This window comes from Mustela putorius, unplaced genomic scaffold, assembly GCF_011764305.1.
Source record: "Mustela putorius furo isolate JIRA1106 unplaced genomic scaffold, ASM1176430v1.1 tig00003913_pilon_pilon_pilon, whole genome shotgun sequence".
Lineage (NCBI taxonomy): Eukaryota > Metazoa > Chordata > Mammalia > Carnivora > Mustelidae > Mustela > Mustela putorius.
This window is the reverse complement of record NW_025422060.1, coordinates 2076569-2098847: the sequence shown is the minus strand read 5'-3', so window position 1 is coordinate 2098847 and position 22279 is coordinate 2076569. Positions and strand designations below refer to the sequence as shown.

General features: G+C 42.2%; 1 protein-coding gene across 1 annotated transcript; it reads right to left on the bottom strand.

The window, feature by feature from the left end:
• Positions 1-2452: 2452 nt before the first annotated feature.
• Positions 2453-5635, bottom strand: FZD8 (frizzled class receptor 8). The gene has a single exon (XM_045069119.1). The coding sequence runs from the start codon at positions 5625-5627 to the stop codon at positions 3543-3545; it is 2085 nt and encodes a 694-aa protein (XP_044925054.1). The 5' UTR covers positions 5628-5635; the 3' UTR covers positions 2453-3542.
• Positions 5636-22279: the final 16644 nt, after the last annotated feature.

Below are 22279 nucleotides of genomic sequence, written 5' to 3'. Positions count from 1 at the left end.
GAAACAGTAATGGTGACATTGTTTGCTCCTTAAACTTTCTTACACCCCCGCCTTTCTTTTATGGTACTTTCAAGTTGCACTTATTATAAAGCAGAAAGAAAGTGTTTTGCATAGCTTTTCCCACAAGTAATTGTAATGAGCTTTGGCTTTAATAATGGATTTAACCATATTAGACTTTATTCATATTGATCTTCTAGCCACACAGTAACCATACCCCTCCCCAGTCTGCTACCTCCACGTTAGACAAAATTAAAAAAAAAAAATAACACTTGTTCCGTATAGCTAATTAAGAACACACCTGTATATCACAAAGGGGAGTATTCAGGCAAGGGACCGATTCATTGGTCTAATGCAAATTTCCAAAATGATACTTTTCCTCCATGCTCCCAACCCCCAAATCAATTTTGCGTATATCTACCATTTGGTATTAGTAAATTTTCAACTCAAGTTTTAGTTTTAAAGGCAAAGAACCTTGTGTTTTAGTATCAGCCTCTAAAATCAGTTTTTAGTGATTACAGGTGCACGGCTTCTTACTAAGAGTTGCCCTAGAATAAGAGGGACTTTTTGCTTGTTTAATAAGCCTGTTTATATTGAGCACATTTATAGCCATCTTGTAAAAGCTATCAAATATGGCATTTTACAAAGATATGTTCAAAGATTAATAAAGGAAAAAAGCTTCAAAGTTGGACATTTCCCACCATGTCAGGTAGTGAAAATGTCTCAGTAATGAGAATACTGCTACATTAGATAACCAGTATGCTAAGTAGTGGCTTTTAGCTCTCTCCCTATTCCATATATGTGGTAAAGAATATGAGAGGTGCTCTCCCACTTACACTTTATAACTGAAAGTGTAGTTTATGGCTGGCTTATGTATGTTACAGCACATGAGTGTCAGTCACCCCCTGGGGTAGATGCAGGCCACCTATTGGTACATACGTCATAAAATAGTAATTCTTTAATAAATAAAAGTTCTCGGAGGTGAAGATTTTACAAGGCCTCTGACTTTAAGACATATAAACAGCATGATTAGCTAATGTAGGTGTCCTTACCGCATATCTAATTTAAAAATCCAATTAACACCAAGAGTGGCTCTGGAAAGGATTTGCAAAATGTTTCTACCAAGAAACTCTTCTTAAAAGCCTCTCACATGAGGAAGATTAGCCAAGGAAGTCGCTTTCAACCTATTAATTAAAAAAAAATTTTTTTTTTAGCCAATAAATATTCCTATGAGGGAAAGTAAAGAGAACATTTTTAGCAGGATGCAGGGAATATGTCCCCTCCCACTATGCAATGTTTGATGCCCCCCATCATTAGCAGGTAGCTGCCCATTTCTTATCTTGATTGACAGGTTAATAAGGGACCTGGGGCTATCTTTTCAGTATGAACACACAACCTTACCAATTACTTTTAAATTATTGCTAATCTGTCAGAAAATAACAAGCATGGGGAATAAAAATATCTGAAAAAGTGAAATGTCTGAAGAAGCTTTTACTTCCGGTGCTTTAAAAGGTTTAGTTCAGAAAACTTGCCAGAATTTAGTCAATAGATTTTAGGGAGAGGATTTTTTTTTTCTTTTTCTTTCTTTCTTTTTTTTTTTTTAAGAAAAACTTGTAGTTTATAATAGTTCATTGGTTCAATTAGGGGCGAAAAAGAAGGGAGTTTTGTAATGCAATTGTCCAGCAAAGGAAAACGCTTTAAATTGGGGGATTATGTGCACAGACCACCTGTAGGGCATTCAGAGCCCTTTTCTATAATGCTTCAACCCATGCCTAGCTGCCTGCAGGCTGGCTAACAATGCCGGGAAAAGCTGTTTAAAAGGCTGAGCGCACTTGTGCCTCTGGTCTTCACTAACTGTTACAAGTCTTCCTCTCCCTCGCTCTCTCTCCTTTTTAAAGTAAAAGTCCCACATCCCTTTAATGGAAGAACTTTAAGGCTCCGCGGTGGCCAATTGGTCTGCACCAAGAGGAGCCGGGCAGCAGGGAAAGAAACTTCAGACTATACAGCACATTTGGAGAGGAGAAAAGATCAAAGTTTTTCAAACTCAAAAGACCAAGTTCCCTACAGATTAACCCTATTCATTTAGCTCCTCTTAAAGGAATGATGTGCTGGGCCACTGGGCAGACAGGTAAAAAGTTCAACAATTGCCAAAGCATTCTTCTGCTAATTCAACAGCCTTCTGCTCAAATAAATTAGCTTAGTCTTGACAGAGGAACAATAGCTTTTTCTCTAGGAAAAGCAGCACATTTGATATACACAAGCCTGGAAGGTTATTAAGATGTTAACCCGTTAGTCTAATCCATTAAAGAGCGCCTGCTCCACTACCAGATAGTCAAGTGACTTACACTGTAAAGTGTGATCTATGGTTTAAAACATTAACCTCTACACTTAAGCAGTGTGTTCAGTCCCTGAAAACCCAGGTGCTTTCAAAATCAGGGACACCAAGAAATAAATGTGGGGTTTTGAAGCTTTTAGTGATATTGTACAAGATAAATTAACAAGGCCTGAGTGCAATTGTTGCCTTGCAAAAGTTCCATTTACATATACTAAGATGAGTGTTATTATCCATGGATGAGAAAAGGGATACCATGAAAACACCATCTTTTGGGAAGGTGCAAAAACTCAATTTTGATTTCAGTTCAACAATGATATTTACTTTGCTAACAACTTAAGAACTAGAGCTTAACAGGTCATTTTCTCCATGCCTAAGGTCAGTGTACAGAATGAGAAACCAGAAAAGTCCATTTTTTTCAATGCATCCTTAGCAAGCACTTTAAAGGTAACAGCTTAGAAGAGGCAGGGGGAAAGGGTGATGCTTAAATCATTTATCAAAAGTCATTTTTATTGACAAAATAGAATACTTATATTTGTTCTTACAGGGGTGGCCTCTAAACTTTTTACAAAAAATGTACAGACTGTATATCTTTGGATATGTACATATTTTACACATTTTTACAATTTAACAAATAATTATATAAATACATCCTCTAATGTAAGAAACCCGTATTTACTTGGGGTGTATAATTAAGACATTTCTTGTTTGTTTATTTAAGGCATTTGCCTGGTCATTAAGAATACCCAAACCGTGCAATTCCATTAGGTCGCGGTCATTCCTCCTCTAGAATATGTTAGGAGTAAGAGTTTACGTAGGACAGTCGAGGGAGAAAAATAGGTCCCTCAGGTGAAATCTGTAGATCTGGCTTCAAGCTCAGCAAATGGCAACCAGCGAGGGCTCCAAACCTTGCGTTCTGAAACGCAGCAGAGTCCACCCTCCTCTGCCAACAGAGATTAACGCCTGGCGGGAGGAGCTCCTCGCATATCAATGGAGGAAAGGGGGCTGGGTCTGGGAGCCTTCAATGCCAGGTACTTTGTTCTAAGCGAGTCATTCAAGTCCCAGCTAATGGATACCATTAAGAGTTCATTATCATGCTAATAGCAATCAACACGGTGAAGGGGTGGGAACCTCAGCCCATCGAGTGTCCCTTCGCTGCACTTGGTTTCCTCGCCCCCCTCCCCATTCCTTCCGGGTGCCCCCTCCCCTCCACTCAGACCTGGGACAACGGCATCTGCTTTGGATAAGACACGGAGCTGGCCGTGCCAGATCGCCACGTCAGGCCGGTGCTGACGTCGCTGTAGAGGGATCCCGCCCCACCGCCCGGACCCCCGCCCCCACCGGACCCCACGCCTCCACCACCCCCGGCTCCCCCGGGTCCCCCCGCGGCCGCGGCGCCCGCGCCCCCGCCCCCCGTGGCGCCCTTGCTGGCCCAGCAGCAGCGGGTGCACAGGGCACGCCACGACTCTAGCGTCTTGCCAGACCAGACCCACACGCCCGAGGTGATGCCCACCACGAGGCACATGAAGTACTTGAGCATGAAGACAGCGTAGTCGGGCCGGCGAGCCTGGTCTGGCTGCAGGTCCCGTAGGCACGGGCAGTTGTGCGTGGCCTCCCAGCGCGGGCGGTTGTGCTGCTCATAAAAGAGGCAGGCGACCACGACGGCGGCGGGCACGGTGTAGAGTACGGTGAAGAGACCTAGGCGGATCATGAGCTTCTCTAGTTTGTGCGTCTTGGTGGGGCCGCCCTGCTGCTTGATAACCGAGCGGATACGGAAGAGCGACACGAAGCCGGCCAGTAGGAACATGGTGCCAATGAAGAGGTAGATGACGAGCGGCGCCAGCACGAAGCCGCGCAGGTTGTCGAGGCTCTGGTTGCCCACGTAGCAGATGCCAGCCACCGGGTCGCCGTCCACGGAGCTGAGCGCCAGCACGGCGATAGACTTGACGCTGGGCACGAGCCACGCGGCCAGGTGGAAGTATTGCGAGTAGCCGGCGATGGCCTCGTTGCCCCATTTCATGCCCGCCGCCAGGAACCACGTGAGCGACAGGATCACCCACCAGATGGAGCTGGCCATGCCGAAGAAGTAGACGAGCAAGAAGACCACGGTGCACAGCGCCGGGCCCGTGGTCTCGTAGCGCACGTGCTGCTCCACAGCGCCCAGCTCCTCATACTCGCCGCGCCCGCCCGGGCCGCCCGCTCCCGCTCCCGCCGCGCCCGCGCCTGCCGCAGCCGCCGCCGCGCCGCCCGCTCCTGCCGTGCCGCCCGCGCCCGGCGCGCCGCCGCTGCACGCCACCTTCTCGTGGCCAGCCACCAGTCGTACCAGGTAGCCGACGGACACGAAGAGGTAGCAGGCCGAAAGAAAGATAATGGGCCGCTCGGGATACTTGAAGCGCTCCATGTCGATGAGGAAGGTGGAGACGGTGGCGAAGGTGGACACGAAGCACAGCACAGACCACAGGCCGATCCAGAAGACGGTGAAGGCGCGTTCGTCCTGGCTGAAGAAGGGGTTGTGGCAGGGCAGCGCGCAGTTGGCGATCTGGCCGGTCTTGACGCGGTTGTAAAGCGGATGCCGCTCGCTGGACACGCTCACCATGGGCGCGCGGCACTGGCAGCCCGGCTCGCAGGGCGCTGAGCCGCCGCCAGGGGGCCGCGCCTTCCCGCCACCGCCGCCGCGCGTGGGGGGCGCCGCTGCGTCCCCGCCGCCACCGCCCCTACCGCGGGACGGGGGCCTGGCCCCCGGTGGGCGGCCGTGGCCGCTGCCGGAGGGCGGCTGCTCACCCGGAGGCGGCGGCGGCAGGCGGCGCGGCGGACTGGGTGCGGCTGTGGTGAGGTCCGTGCGGTTGTAGTCCATGCACAGCGTGTCGGGGTTGCCCTGCTCCGGCAGCCGGTCGCAGCGCATGCGGTCGGGCCACGCGAAGCCGTACTGGCGCATGAGGGGCGCGCAGCCGGCCTTGGCGCGTTCGCATACCGAGCGGCAAGGAGGCAGGGGCTTCTTGTAGTCCTCCAGGCAGATGGGCGTGTACATGCTGCACAGGAAGAACTTGAGGTCCGGCGAGCACTGGATCTCTACCAGGGGCCAGAACTGGTGCACCTCCAGGCCCGCCTCATCCTGCGTGTCGTGGTTGAACTGGTTGGGCATGTACGTGTAGTTGTAGCCGATGCCTTTGCAAAGCGGCACGGTAATCTCTTGGCACGCCAGCTCCTTGGCGGAGGCAGCCGCCGCGCCGCTCGAGCGCTGCAACAGCGCCAAGGCGGCCAGCAACGAGGTCACTTCCAACAGGTAACCCCACTCCATGCTGCGCGCCGCGGCCCCGCGCCCTCGCCCTCCAGGCGGCGCGCGGAGGGGCGCCGGGAGATTCGGCGAGGGAGCCGGAGAAGGGTAAAGCGGGTGTCCTGTTGGTCTCTCTCCTGGAAAGATTGTCTGCAGATAACCTAGTCCCTTCTCGGGACGCGTCCGCACAGCGGGGTCCGAAGCCTGGGCACCGGCGGTGAGGGTTCTGCAGGCGTGCACCACAGTCCCCGAGAGTCTGCCCTGCTGACTCCCGGTCGAACTCAGCCCTCTCGCAGCACAGCGGCTAGTCTCCGGCTCATCGTCCCTCTTTCGCTCGCTTTCTCTCCCGCGCGCCCGGCCACTTCTCCACGAGGCGCCGGCGACGGTGAGGTGACTTTGCCGGACACAGAGGGCGGCGGCACAGCAAGTTTCCTTTCGGGCCGCGGTGCGCAGTCAAGATGGCTGGGCCAGGCCGCTCCCCGCGCCGGGTCAGCCCCTGCAGCCCCCTTTCTGTCCCCGGGGACTCATGCTCGCCCCCAAAGCTGCGCAGCTCTGCTGCCGGAGTTCGGGACCCGCCTCCGCAGAGGCCTCCGCCCTCTTTCCCCGGCGTCGGTCCGTCTGTCCACCTCCGGGACTGACAGACTCCGCCTCCGGTAAAAGTCCGCTCCGCGCTCCGGCCGGCAATCGGGCGAGGTGTAGGCAGACCCCTTCTTGCTAGACACACAAAACCAAATCCAGACCAAGAAGGCGGAGTAGACACCTGAGCGGCGCAGCCCGCGCCCAGCCGCCACCGCCTCCGCCTCCGCCGCCGCCGCCTCCTCCTTCTCCTCCTCCTCCTCCTCCTCGGCGGGAGCAGCGCCCTTCACCCAACTTCCCGGCTCCGGCCCCGCTCGCACCGCCCGGCCGGCTCATGAATATTTATACAGCGCGACTCGGTCTCCGCCCTCGGCCGGGAGCGCCAATCGCCGGGTGACGGGGCGGAGTCTATGCGCTCCCAAGACTCGGCCTTCCTTAAGGCGGTCAGGAGTGTCCCCCATGGCCATGCGCGCTTTCTGCAGCTGGAGTTTCGGTAACCTTGGGATTGACCGCAGAGAGCGAGGTTTTGCCATTAACGTCGCCACATAGCCCAGAGCGTTTGAGTTCTTGGTTCCTTTTCCCCGAGTCTGCTTTTGGGGACCGGGATGGGGGTTTAATGCACGTGCGTGCTTTTCCAAGCTCGTTTCAAACAAGTCACGTCCCTGCCTACTCATGCCCAGTAATATCAGTGACCCCGCGCACCTCCGTGAACTGGGTCATTGGGAAACCTACGCGGACGCGAGTGTGCGGGAGCCTGACTGGGGCCGGGCTCTGCAGGAGACTTGGGAAGGGGTGCTCTTCTTGGGGCTCTTAGAATGATGCTGTTTGAGGCTTGGAAATGAGGGAGGAGCGGAAGGACGGGAGTTCATTTTGGATGATGGATCTGGACGGGGCGGTGGGGGGCGGTGCGCCCCAGGAAGTGTACGGGAGCACAGTCGCCCGTGCCCCAGGGGCGCAAGAGGCGCCAGGCACAAGGGCTGGCTCAGTATTCTCTCGCTTCCGCTGAGTGGCCTCAGTTTCCTTACCTGAAGAGTCGGGTAATAGAGCGGATTTCAAAGGGTGTTCCGGTAGTTAGGTGGGATAAAGTCTGTAAAGCATCTAGGACACAGTGCTTCCTTATGAAAAAATAATTTCCTTTCCGAAAGAAAGGAAAGAAAGAAAAGAGAGAGAGAGAGAAAAGAAAAGAAAAAGAAAAAAGAAAAGAAAGACCAACTTATAAGTAGGGCAGACTGCGTCTGGATTGTCTCTCTTCGCCTCGTACTTTTGGAACAAATACGTGTCTATACAAAGTTCACCGTTTTTCCAGAGCCTCCTTTTCTACCGTGGGAGGCGGTGCTGAGCCCTGGCGCTGACGCACCGACACGTATCAGTGATCCGCTAGGAGCAGAGCGGGACCCAAGCTGCTTTTAGCAGCCGCTTGGGACAACGCCAATGAGTACTTGCCCCTGCCAGCTCGCAACTACTTTAAGATGGGGAGGGGAGGCGGAGGCCCGAGGGGCCGGCGGCCTGGCAGGTTCATTTACGCTTGTTAGGACGTCCTAGGGGGTTGTCTTTCTCTTAGAATGGAGTGTTTATTTTTTAATTGATGTGCTGTTTCATTTAGCGCTTGTATGGAACTCATGCTGTGGCTGTAATTACTGTAATCTCGGGAACAAGCATTTCAGTTAGCCAGGAGGGTGGCAAAATACGTTCTCTCTCTCTCTCTCTCTCTCTCTCTCTGTGTCTCCCCTCCTCCACCCGATTCTCTCTTCTTTCTCTTTCTGTTTCAAGATTTTTGTCAGGTTTCATAGCAGGAACGAGTAGGGCTAGGAACCAAAGTTGTTGTGTGGGAACAGAAAGAATAATTAAGGGTATATTTGAGGCCAGTTCAGTTTGGGGGAGAGGTGTTGTTGGTGGTAGGTGGTGTTTATCTTTATAAAAACAATTTTGTCGTGGAACAAAAATAATTAGCAGCATTTGTATATTGCTTGAGCTAATGGAATCTGTGCCACCCCCCCCCCCCGTTTTTGGCAAATTCTGTATTTTGGCCAAGAATTCTAGGCATATCCATCAAGCTGTATATCTTTTTTTTTTTCTTTTAATTGAAATCTAGTTAGAACCTCTTTACACTGAAAAACAACACTTCCTTCCCACTTTTGTTTTGGAAAAGCTAAACTCCGTAGGAATCTAATTCAAAGGCTTGAGAAATACTGTATTAGCTAATTCAGCCGAAAATGGTTGCTATTCAAAAATGCAAAGACTTGACCTTTAGTTGGTCTTTTCTATGGATTCCTTTCCCCTCTCTTCGCATTCGGAATTCCCTTTTATGGTGTGCTGAATGTAGAAAGTCACTTATCTCTTTTGTTGGTACTTTGTTCATAGACGGCCTTCTCCAGGACATCCAGCTTGCAGAGCAACCGCAGGTAATTGCTGGAGTCCTGAGAGCAGTGTGTAGGCAGTCCCCTTAGTAAGGACCCGCCTGGGCACTATGTTGTCCAGACCACAGATGGGAGGGGCTAGTTTCCAAAAGCAACACAGGTGGTGAAAAGTTCTACTGCTTTTCTTCAGCAGGAAAACGTCAAATAGTGAAGTTTAGAATTACACTATATAAATTTACTAGAATTAAGTAAAAACAAACTGACATTTGAAAATTGAGTCTGAAAATAGTTGATTTTGGCTTTTAATCGGCATTTAAACTTTTTTTCTTTTGAGACAAGATGAAAGCTTTGATGATGTGGAATGTGGAAATTTTTGGTAAGTATATTAAGCTTGCAGGAGAAAATAAGCAGACAAAAGTTCAGAGCTTTCAAAAATCATGGTACAAGCTTTTGGGAGAGCTTACTGATTTGTGAGGTTGAAACCATTTACATAAAAATCATTAAAATTTGCTCTTAATTGAGAGGATATAAGAATAGAATTTAAAATTTACTATTAAATGGCTACTTGACAGTCTTTGAGAACAGAAGAGACTTATAGTGTATAAAAAGCTAATTAGTATATAGAAAGCAATGACAGTTAGCTAAAAGACACTGGAATCATTTATCATCATTGCTGGCTAAATAATGATCTTTTTTCTCTTGTATGTATGTAAAGCAGCTGTTTTTTAAGGGAGGGGAAATAGTTTTAGTAGTGACATAAATAATGTAAGAAACCTTCTAGAGGGATTTCTGAACAGATGTCTTGTTACTGAATAGCCTACAAGCATAATAATATATACAGTTGAGGCAGGAATCTAAGTCATAGGAGGGAATATTTCATAAAACATTGGATACCAAATTAGGTAGGAGACTATCAATATAGTATATGTCTTGACTGTAATGAACGTTGGGGAAATTACATTTCAGTGGATTATAGTTTAAAAATCCAATATAAAAATCTCGATTCCAGTGTGAGTCCCTGTACCAACACCAATAAAATGATTCATTCAAGATTAAATGGAGAACCTTTTAGTAACTAATGAAATTCTTAGACATTATATAAAACAGCAATTGTTTCTTCTAAAAGCTTATTTTCTTTCAGGTAAACAAACAAGTATTATATCATTGGAGAATATAAAACTTGATAGGGTAATATTGGGGCTTCTTGGTATTTAAAAATCTTTCAGAAAATTTATGTTTTGAATCACTTGCTACATGGATGGAAGAAAAGGTATAGGTCAACTGACCCTGCTTCAATTTCTGTTAGAATTAAAATGGGTGAAATTATTTCCATGTTAACATTAAACTCTATTAACCATCATCCTCTTCTGTTTTCTCTACCACCAGGAAAAGGATTCTGTCAGAAGGAAGTACTCTTGCTGTGTCTGCTGTAGGAAGGCCCAGTTGTGAATGCCTGGAGACAACGGAGCCAAATATCCACTAAGGGCCAGGAGTCAGATTCTCACTTTACATGCAGCTGCCATTTTGGGGGAAAAAAAAAAAATGGCGATTGCACTGTCATTATTTCATTTTATAGTTCTTCTAAAATGTGTTTTAAAAATCAATAACTATTATTTGTTTCTCATTCATACTGCAATATTGGCCGGATACTGAAACTCTTCATGCCATAGGGTGCATTGTGCTTTAGTTTGGGAACTTTCAGGGCAATAGACCACTAAGTAAAACTGGCTTTGTTAAGGAGGTTACTTAATTAATATGGTATGTCAGTCAATCTGAAGCAAGAAGTTCCACCATTGTGACTCAGTGTTAGGCCTGCAGATAGGCTTCTAGGCTCTTGGCTTCCCCTTTGGTTACATGGGGCCTCTCGTTGTCAGGTCATCACTTTTCATAGGACTGCAGCAGAGGCAAGAAAGATGGCAGAGCCTGCCCCTGTGCAATTGTCCTATTAGAAAAGAAAACCTTTCCTTGAAGATCTTCTCTTTAGGTCACATTGTTGGAAGAATTACACCATTCTTAGCTGCAAGGAGGCTGGGAGAGCGAGCATCTGGTGGGTGGCAGGTGACAGGTGGGGTCTAGTGGCAGGAAGTCAAGGAAGTGAGAACGGCTGTTGAGCAGGTAAATCACAGTCAGCCGCACATTACTAGTTGAAGTTAACTTTCAAGCAATATCCTTTAGTCTTTTAAGTCTTATATCATGTAATATAAAAAAAACCAGTCATATATACTACAGGAGAAACTATTGAATACCATCTGTGAAGGGCCATGTAAGTCAAAGAATCTTTATGTTAAAAAATGTTGGTGTATAAGAGTTTACTTCTGGTAACAGTGATTCACTTAAAACAATGGTCTTTTACATTAGTAATACAGTAATAACATAAGGGCACTGAGTGCATGGAGGCGATAGGGTGACAATGACATTTCTTTCTATTTTGTTTATCTTTGACCAGACTTAGGTAATCGGATGTAATTTTAATTTGAGAGGTGATAGCACTTTATTTTTTGTCTGGTGTGAGTCTCACATGCTCTCTCAGAAGCAAATGTACTTTCATAGGATTAACCTTATTAGTTTATAAGAAGTATAATTCATGGTATAATGATTTAAAGACAGCATAAGAAAAAAAGGATGCATTAGAAGGTGGAATTTACATAAATTGTATCACATTAATATGAACTCCTGGATGCTTTCTCAAAACACAGTGCTGTAGGGTTTGGTTTGGTTTTCCAGTAGGGCGCCTGGTGGCTCAGTTGCCTAAGTATCTACCTTCAGGTCGGTCATGATCTCCGGGTCCTGGGATGGAGTCCACATTGGGCATCCTATGAGATACTGGGAGTCTCTCCCTCTCCCCTCCCCCACCCTGCTCATGCTTGTGCAGTCTCTCTCTCTCTCAAATAAAAATTTTTTAAAAAAATTAATAAAAAATCCTATTCTAGAATGTGTTCAGAATATACTATTAAGTGAAATAAAGTGGGACATAGAACAATATGGTTTGAGCCTCAATTATACCATTATGTATGTATAGAAAAAACTAGAAAGAATCCATAGAAATATTACTTATAGTTGTATTTGAACCGGATTGACTAGGAGTAATCTTTATTTTTTCTTTTCTTTTTTTTTTTTTAAAGATTTTATTCATTCTTCAGAGAGAGAGGGAGAGAGAGCGAGCACAGGCAGACAGAATGGCAGGCAGAGGCTGAGGGAGAAGCAGGCTCCCTGCTGAGCAAGGAGCCCGATGTGGGACTTGATCCCAGGACGCTGGGATCATACTTAACCAACTGAGCCACCCAGGCATCCCTTTTCTTTTCTTAATGGTCTGAATTTTATACTTAGAAAAAGTCTTGAAACAACCCTAGACTTAGCACTTGTATATTGTTTTGTGCTGTTCTTCATTTTACATATTTTGTCCTTTTCCCTTAAATGGACCAAAATTACCAAAGAGCAGGAATCATGTCTTAGCTATCTTTTTCCCCCACAGATATTCAATCCCATGTATAACCCTGTGCTGTCAAAACATGTGTTGGGCAATTTACAGATTGACTTATTTTCCTTACCTTTGGTTGGATTCTCTATCCCAGTGATCCAGAGCTATCCTTCTGATTGAAGATCTGTGGTTTTGAATGGGATGTGAGGGAGGAAAGGACAAAGTTTGTTATTGCAGGGCCATAGAACTGGCATTAGAAGTAGAATTCTGACTCTTGGGTGGCTTAGTCAGTTAAGCATCTGCTTTCAGCTCAGGTCACGATTCCAGGGTTCTGGGATCGAGTCCTGCATCCGGCTCCCTGCCCAGCAGGGAGTCTGCTTCCCCCTCTGCCTGCTCTTCCCCCTGCTCGTGCTCTCTCTCTCCAACAGATAAATAAATAAAATCTTAAAAAAAAAAAAAGAAGTAGAATTCTGATGGCTCTAGCCTTATCTGTCCTTGGCACAATGTCCAGATCTGCCCTAGGCTGATCTAGCTTATTGCACGTATTCTTAGGTCACAACTGTGCTATTACATAGTGATATGCCAATATCACTTTTTGGACCTTTCTTTTTACTGGTTATGGGTAAAGTGCAAGTTAGTGAAGGAGATTTTGTGCAGTTGTGGAGAGAAGACCTGGTTTGAAACAGGCAGTCCTGGGGGCAATTCCAGCCTAGTTATTTGCTACCCATAGAGACAGGTAACCTGTAGCCTCTCTGAGTTTCACTTCTTCATGCTTAAGGTATGTAATGACAAATATGAGGCCCCTCCCACCATTGGTTGTGAGAGTTAGATGAGCCAAAATTTACAGGCACCAAGCACAATGTCTAGACTTTGATACATGAATTGAGCTTTGTAGGAGTTCACTCTTACTGCACAGAGGGATAGAAAATGTATCTTTGACCACAAAAATTGCTACAGGATGAAGTTATCCTGCTTTATCCTTAAAACATTTTTTTAATGGTAGGAAGATCTCCTTTGCCTCTCATTCATAAATTCAGTTAAGATTTAGCACTAATTGTTCTGGTTACTATTAATGTGTAAAGGTGATCTCAAATTTCGGTAGATTAAAACAAACTTTTTTTTTTCTTTCACAATTTTAAGGGTCAGAAATTTAAAAGGGGGTTACATATCTTGCTTGGGATCTCTCTTATAGTTGCAATCAAGTATTTGTAGGATCACAGTCATCTGCAGACTTGGCAGGCATATATGACCAAGCTGGTTGACTCATGAAGCTACCAGTTGATATAAAAACCAGCTCAGATTCAAGGGCAGAGGCATGGATTTTCCTCAAAATGGAAGGAATTTGGGGAACCATATTTTAAAGTAGCCACACCAGCTAAATTCTGGGTCCTATGTTAAGTGTTAGGCTATAAAGATAGATGAGACATTGAGTTGGAGTTCTCTAAAGAAACCAAACCAATGGGATATATATGAATTATTATAAGGAATTGGTTCATGTGATTATGGAGGCTGGGAAGTCCCCTAATCCACCATTTGCAAGCTGGAGATTCAAGAAGGCCAGTGGTGTAGTTCAACCAACTCCAAAAACCTGAGAACCACCGGAATTGATGGTGAAGTTCCCAATCTCAGAGGAGAAGAAGTCTAATGTCTCAGGTCAAACATGCAGAAAAGGGGTGAATTCTCCCTTCCTTTGACTTTTGGTCAATTCTTGCTGTCAATGGATGGATGATGCCACTCACACTGGGGAGGGCAACATACTTTAGAGTCCACTGATTCGAATGTTAATCTCATCCAGAAAGACCCTCACAGATGCACCCAGTAATAATGTTTAGCCAAATATATGGGTACCCTGTGATCTAGCCAGGTTGACACATAAAATTAACCATCACAGATATTGTTTCTTTTGTAGGGAACTCACATAGGACAGCAACAGATACACAACTACAAGCTATTTGGTAGAAGTATCTACAAAATACACAAATAATATTAGGGAACAACTAGACGTGCTGTAAAAAGCTGGGAAAGGCCTTTACAGGGATTTTGAAGAACGATCACTGAGTTTGTTAATTTGAGGAGAGGCCTAATGTTCTAATGCATGTGACAAAGCATTTATGAATCTGGAAGATGAATTGTCTTCGCATTTGTTACACTTGTTCATGTAACAGCAAGAATATTCCTTGAACAGAAGCATTTTTATTTGCATTTAATCAGTTGACATATTTGCATCTTTGGCAGGTTACATTTAGATAGACAGAGTTCAGCATCTGTTACTGTATTTTCAGCTTTCAGGAAGAGGATGCTAGCTGAAAATGACCCAGAGGACACATTATCTCACGTTACATGGGATCCGGGGGTGGGATGGCTGCAAAGTTGATTAATTCTGTGCATCTATAGACACTGTTGAGACAAGATCCTTTCTAGTTATTTCTTTGTTAGCATCAGTGTATTGGTTAGTTTCCCTCATGGTTCCAAAGTGGCTTCATATTGCTGGTTACAGCTCATGTCTTCACATACCAATATCCGGAGGCAGAAAGAGGGACATTTTTATGTATCTCCAGCCTTTCCTGGAACAGAATTAGGCCGCAACATTCGGATCTGGTGCGCTGAGGAGGGATCACTTAAACAAAATCAAGGCTTTGCCAAAAGGTAAGGGGATGGCCTTAGGTAACCACAGGTGTCTGCTGGAACCCCAAGGCCTATTAGAGCACGTGGTAAGAGGCCAATATGTGTGTAATTCTGGCTCTCCAAGGTCAGATATGGTATAGCCTTACAGTCTTTGAAGAGGATTCTCATACTCTTTGTGTGTTAATTACCAGCAAAACTCAAACCTCTCCTTCTCCTTTCCCTATAACTGCATGCAGGTGGGATCTGTTAATAAGGTTGCAGTTATTTATTTCAATAGGAGTAGTATATTCCTGCCTTCAGAAATCCAGTTGCCTTTAGGGCCTCTTGGCCAGGCCAGGTTGGAGAATGACTGTCTGGCAGAACGAGCTGGGTGGTTTGTAGTGTTTGCTCATGTCCCTGTCTCACCACAAACTACCTAAGGGCAATTACTTGAAGGAACACCTTACTGAACAGCTGGGAAGCATGACTATTAAAGACTGCCAGAGATGAAAATTTCTCACCTGTGTGGTTTCCAGAACCATGTGGGGCCGAGTAATGAAAAGCTTGCAAAAGCTGCAGAGAACATGGACTCCGTAGGAACCATAACGGAGTTTCAGTCTGTGGTTATGTCTACCTGCTGCAGGCAGTGCCCCCAAACAATCCAGTGTGCAGAGAAGTGTGCCCTATGTAAGTTTATTTTTTATTTTTATTTTTTTAAAGATTTTATTTATTTGACAGAGAGAGATCACAAGTAGGCAGAGAGGCAGGCAGAGAGAGAGCAGGAAGCAGGCTCCCTGCTGAGCAGAGAGCCCGACGAGGGACTCGATCCCAGGACCCTGAGATCATGACCTGAGCCGAAGGCAGCGGCTTAACCCACTGAACCACCCAGGTGCCCCAGTTTATTTCTTCTTTATCTTTCCTGTAGCATTCTGTGTCTTATTCAATTTCACTTTCCATACATTATTCCAATTTTTACATCATTCATGCTTCTTAGGAAAACCTTTGTGGCATGACGGCTGAGCAATGTTTCTGTATTGATCCAATTGCCTTTCTTCTGTAGCTGCTAGCTCAGAAGGCTCCTTGCTTACTAACTCTTGCCTACAAAGCTTTTAGTAGAATGTGATTGTTGCACTTGTTAGGACAGGGTTTTCTAGCAGGAGATTCTCCTTTCTCACCCAAAGTAAACCAGATTCCACCTTCTGGTGGCTTTTCATGTTATTTATTTGCTCTCACTGCCATTTGTAAATCTGTGCTTCAGTAAGCCACTGTCACTCTTAGGGGAGAATCTTTTCTTCAAATGTGTTTGCTTTATTATGTTCTGCCACTTTTGGGGGCTAAAATGGAAGGATTCTTGTTTTACTTGTTTGTCTATTACCCTGTTGATTATTAAATCACTATGATTTGCAGTGGGATCAATGTGGTCTCTGGATTCCTATTTAAAAAAATATGTTTACCTTCACATCTCCTGTGGCATCATCTCTTCATTTTGTGATGTCTTTGGTCTTGTCCTCCAGTCTTAAAATAAATAGAACAAAAAGATTCACTTTATGTTTTATCTGTCAAAAATCTGAAAGGATTCATTTTCTATTAGGATTCTATTGGAATTTGGTTGCCTCATGGTAGTAATATACCAAGGTTTCTGCTGGAAGGTAATCCATCGAAATTATACTTCCTGTTTTTTTTTTTTTGATTAGAGTAAAAATGTATGTAGAACTAAACAGAATGAATCCTAACCTATAATTCATAATTGCAGAGTGATGAATGTGAGTCTTGTTCCTAAATTCCCCGAGTGAGCAATAAAAACTGTACTTAGGAAATGAAGTTTGGATTCTATGCTAATAGTTACTATGGGGAATAGTCACTTCATTTAAGAATAGGACTGACCGGAATAAAGATGGAAGTAGTTTGATCTGTGTTGCATTGGTAATGTATTGGAGGAGAGTGAGGGGAGACTGGCTGGACAAGATTGGAGTGGAATAATAATGTTAGCTGCCATTTATAGTCTGCCTTTGATGTGCAAGGCTTTAGGTTTGACCTTTTTTTTTTTTTTAAATCATTTAGGATGTTTTAGCAACCAGTAACAGTTAACCCTACTCAAACCTGTTCATTCAAGATGGAAATTTATTTTCTTACATAAGAAGAAGTACAGAAGAAGGGTAGATTCACAGGTTGGTTGATAACAGATTTTCAAAAATATCACCAAAGAGTCAGGTTCTTTCTATTTCTCTGATTCCCTTAGTGTTGACAGTGGTGACCTCAGGGTCAGAAGATGGCTGAAGCATTCTCAGCTTCACATCCAGAGACAAAATCCACAAACAAGCGAACAACAATGGGGCTCTTTCTTTCTTCTCCCTTTCTTAGGAAGATATCTTCCTCAAAACACTTCTGGAATACTTCATGGCAGCATTGGGCTGGACCCCCATTCCTAAACCATTCATTGGTAAGAGAAATGGGATTACCACAACTGGCTTAAAGAAATCAAGTGACCCCATCTCCTGAGCTGGGAATTACTTCTTCTTCCTGTAAAGTACCTGGCCATGTGGAGGAGGATGAATACCTGAATAAAATTAGGATTTCTAAGAAAGAAAGAAGGGAAGTAGAGACGAATGTTGGCTAGCAACCAACAATCTGCTACATGACTGTGTCCGTATCTATTTTTATCTCTCTCTGTATTCATAATGTCTAAGCCTCATGGAAAATCTGCAAGACGGGTATTAAAAGTGACATTTTACAGATGGGGCTCATTCTAATACCATGTATTATATCACAATGTTTTTAAACAGTAGAATCAGTCTTGTTGGTTATGAAGATGTATTTTATCTTCCACCATTTGCCTCATATCTTATTTTTCAATTATTTTATAATCGAGGGAGTAATACAATTCTTCTTTATCTCCCCACCTGACCCCCATTGTGATACTTTGGTTTGCTCCTTTATAAAAGCAAAATTATAAAATTATAACTTTATAATTATAAAAAATTATAATATGAAATAATAGAAATAAATACAACAAATATGTCATATTTAAATTAATACTTTATATAAGTATTTATATTTAAGTATTTAATTAATACTTTATATAAGTATTTATATACTTATTTCTTTATCTTTGATATTTCACATCCTCTTTATCTTTGTATAGACTTCGTTTAATTTCAAATTGACTGTGCAGGAGTTTCTGATTTCCCATAGTCTCATCAACACTGGGGAGATCGGACTATCAGCCTAATAAGTTTACAAAGGGAGCTCATTGTTTAAATCTGTGTTTTTGTTTGCTAATGGTTATATGTTTTTTGGCTAGTTGAGTTATCTTTTCCACATATTACCTCTTCTTATTCTTTGTCTATTTTTTCCTCCTGCATTATATTGTCTTTTTTTTTTCTTTTTGATTTGTTGAGGTCCTAAAAGTATCTTGGATATTCATCCCTTATGCTTTGAAGATGTTTGAAGATGTTTTCTCTGAGTCTGTGGCATATATATATATATATATATATATATATATAATCTTTAGTAATACAGAGTCTTAAAATTTTTAATCTACTCACATTTATCAATCTTCTCCTGTATGATTTTTTGGTCTTATTTAAGAAATCCTTCCCTAACATGTAAAGTTATTTATACTATGTTTTTTTTCTAAAAGTTTTGAGGCTTTTTTGGGTCATATTTAGGTTTTAATCCATTGGAATTTATTTTTGTGATTCATGTGAAGTAGGCGTCTAATTTTATTTCTTCTTATATGCATTGGCAGTTAAGATGATACAGTTACTGAATGGTCCATTGTTTCTCTTCATTTGTGAGGTAATCTCTAGTGTATGATCTGTACACTATCTTATATGTACCTAAGTTTGTAACTAGTTTCTATCCAGCTACACGGATCTGTTTTCTATGTCTGCACTAAAATATTTTAATCACTGTGGTTTTTATGAGCTTTAGATTCTAGTAGGCAAGGACACATTGGTTTTCCTTTTCTAAATTATCCTGGTGATTCAAATCCATTTTCCTCCAAGAATTTCAGGACCACTTTGTTAAAAGGTCTGAAAATTCTGTTGTGTCTATGGTTTGTTTCCTCATTGCTCCTAATTTTTAGCATTTGAATAGTTTTCTTAAATAATCTTGTCAGAAGTTTGTCCATTTTTCAGTCTTTTCAAGGGCTTTCTCTTTGGTTTTGTTGAATTTGTTTTCTAATTGTTATTTTGAACCAAGAATTATTTCTTGGTTCTTTTTGAACCAAGAATTATTCAGAAGTGTTGTTTAATTTTAATTTTTTAACATTTTTTGGTTAGAGAATGATGTAGTTTTTTTTTTTTTTTTTTGAGATTTGTTTTGTGGCTCTATCCATTGTCAATTTTTTTAAATGTTCCATGTGTGTTTGAAAGAGTATGATTTTCCCTGTTGTCTGTAGAGTTCTATAAATGACCATTTAATCAATTATTGAAAAATGTAAGTTTAAATCTCCTTTTAAAATTGTAAATTTCTAGGTTCTTCCCAGTAAATCCATTTTGTTAGTTTGTTTTTAGCCTATGTTGCTAGGTGCATAAAGAGTCAAAATTGTTAGTTTTCTGGTGAATTGTTCCTTTCATTATTGGGTGATAGCCCTTTTTATTCCTTAAAGTCAATTTTACTGGTGGTTATATATTTATATGGGGATTTGCTACTGTTATTGTTAGTATTTTTCAGATATACACCCTCCATTCTTTTACTTTCAAGTTTTCTGTGTCATTATGTTTAAGATGAGTCTCCTATTAACATCTAACTAGATTTTCAAAATACAATCTGCAAATCTCTGTATTTTATTTGGGAGGTCTTGTTTCTTTACATTTATTAAATGATACAACATCATTTTAGTTACCATTAAGAAGCAAAAAAATAGGTGTCTGGGTGGCTCAGTCAGTGAAATTGTCTGCCTTTGGCTCAGTTCATGATCTAGGGGTTCTGGGATTAAGCCCTGTACAAAGTGCGCCTTGCTCAGCTGTCAGTCTGCTTCTTCCTCCCCCTCTGCCCTGCTCTCTGGCTCGCTCCCTCTCTCTTTCTCTCAAATAAATAAGAAAAAATCTTAAAAAAAAAGAAAAGAAAACTGTAACAATTAAACAGCAACACAATGCTTATTTGGGCCTTATTAAAAAAGCTCTTATAAATAATTATAGAGATTTAAAAATACTATGTTGCTCTTCTGCATAAATATAGGTGAAATTAATTAATAAAGTATTTCTAAAAATTATCAAATTCAGAGTCTAACTCTTCTCAATTAGTTTATGAGGTAGGGTCACAAATGTTTGCATTTTCCAGGCCCGGTCACCCTCTGTGCTGTCCGAAGCAGCCTTTTTTAAAAGAACTAAAAGCCAATGCTATTGGTTTTTAACTCATTAAATCTCTTTTTGAGTCTAGCTTTGGAAATGTTGTTAAATCTGTTTGATTCATCACCTTCTCACTCCCTCCCCACAATGGTTTGGTTCTTAAGAATTAAAATACTACTCTACTATTTTTTTCAGGTTTTTCTTCTGAGGTATTGCCACCCATTATGCAAGTTTTGATACTGGTACTTAGATGTTCACATACACAGAGTTATTGACATCCTTGTTGTAATTGCCACATGGCGAACAGTCATTTTAAAAACACCACCAATTGAAATATGCATTCTGATTTCAGAGATGTTAAAAGGTGGACACATGTGCATCTTAGAATTGATGAAACATTTTATAATTTATTTATACATAAAGATATGAAAGCTGTTTTATGGTTTATTCTGCTTTCTCTTTGACTTATCTTTTTCTCTGGAATATATTCCCCTTGTTTCCTGCCTTCTATTGGATCGAGTTTTCTTTAGTTTCCACTACTAGACTGGGTGTTACACATTTTATTTTTATTCTTTTTTGTAAATTTTAAGTTTTTGATATCCATATTTGATTTAATAAAGTTAATATCTCTACTCACCTTTTTTTCTTAATTGAAGGGTAGTTTACATCCAATGTTATATTAGTTTCAGGAGTACAACATAGTGATTTGACAATTCTTTATATTAAGCTGTGCTCACCATGGTAAGTGTAGTCATCATCTGTCACCGTACAATGTTATTGCACTATTGAGTATATCTCTTGTGTTATACTTTTTATCCCCATGACTTATTTATTTTATAACTGGATATTTGTACCTCTTAATCTCTTTTATACATTTCATCCATCCCCAATTTCTTCTCTGGCAACTATCAGTCTGTCCTCTGTATGATGATTCTGCTTCTGTTTTTATTTGTTTTCTTCGTTTTTAAGATTTCTTTTTTATTATTACTATGTTCAGTTGCCAGAATATAGTACATCATTAGTTTTTGATGTAGTGTTCAACAGTTCATTAGCTGCATATAACACCCAGTGTTCATCACCACACGTGCCCTCCTGCTTTTCAGATTTCACATACAAGTGAAATCATATGGTCTTTGTCTTTCTGTGTCACCCTGCATAATATCCTTTAGGTCTATCCATTCTGTTACAAATAGAAAGACCTTATTCTTTTTTTATAGCTGAATGATATTCTATTGTAAATATATAGACCACACCCTCTTTCTCCATTCATCTCTTGTTGGACACAGGTTTCTTTCATTACTTGCTATTGTAAACAATACAGCAATAAACACAAAGGTGCATATCTCTTTTTGAATTAGTATTTTAGTATTCTTTGGGTAAATTACTGGATTGGATGGTATTTCCATTTTCAATTTCTATTTTCAATTTTTTTCAATCTCAAATTTGAGGGACCTCCGTAGTCTTTTCCACAGTGGCTATACCAGCTTGCATTCTCACCAGCAGTGCCCAAGTGTTAAGTGTTCATTTTTCTCCATATCCCCTAAATGCTTGTTCCTTATCTTTTTGATACTAGTCATTCTGATGGGTATAAGGTGGTGCCTCATTGTGGTTTTGATTTGCATTTCCTTGATGATTAGTGATGTTGAGCATCTTTTCATGCATCTGTTGGCCTTCTGTATGTCTTCTTTGGGAAAATATCTGTTTAGATTCTCTGTCCATTATTAAATTGGACTAGTCATTTTTTTGGTGTTGACTTCCAAATTCTTTATATATTTTAGATATTAACCCATTATTGGATATATCATTTGCAAGTATCTTCTCCAACTCAGTAGATTGCCTTTTCAATTTGTTGATGGTTTCCTTTACTGTGCAGAAGCTTTTTATTTTGATGTAGTCCCAATAGTATATTTTTACTTTTGTTTCCCTTGCCTGAGGAGACCTAACTAGAAAAATGTTGCTAAGGCTGATGACAAAGAGATTACTACCTAGGTTTTCTTTTAGGAATTTTATGGTTTCAGGTCTCACATTTAGAAATTTAATCCATTTTGAATTTATTTTTGTGTATAGTGTAAGAAAGTGATTTGACTTTATTCTTTTGCCGGTAGCTGTCCAGTTTTCCCAACACCATTTATTAAAGAGGCTGTCTTATCTCCATTGCATATTCTTGCCTTCTTTGTCAAAGGTTAATTGACCTTATAAATGTGGCTTTATTTCTGGGCTCTATAATGTGTTCTATTGATCTATGTGTCTATTTTTGTGCTAGTACCATACTGTTTTGATCATTGTAGCTTTGTAGTTTCCCTTGAAAGATGGGACAGTGATGCCCCCAGCTTTGTTCTTTCTAAGTTTGCTTTGGCTATTCAAAGTTTTTATAGTTTCATATAAATTTTAGAATATTGTTTTAGTTTTGTGAGAAACACTACTGGA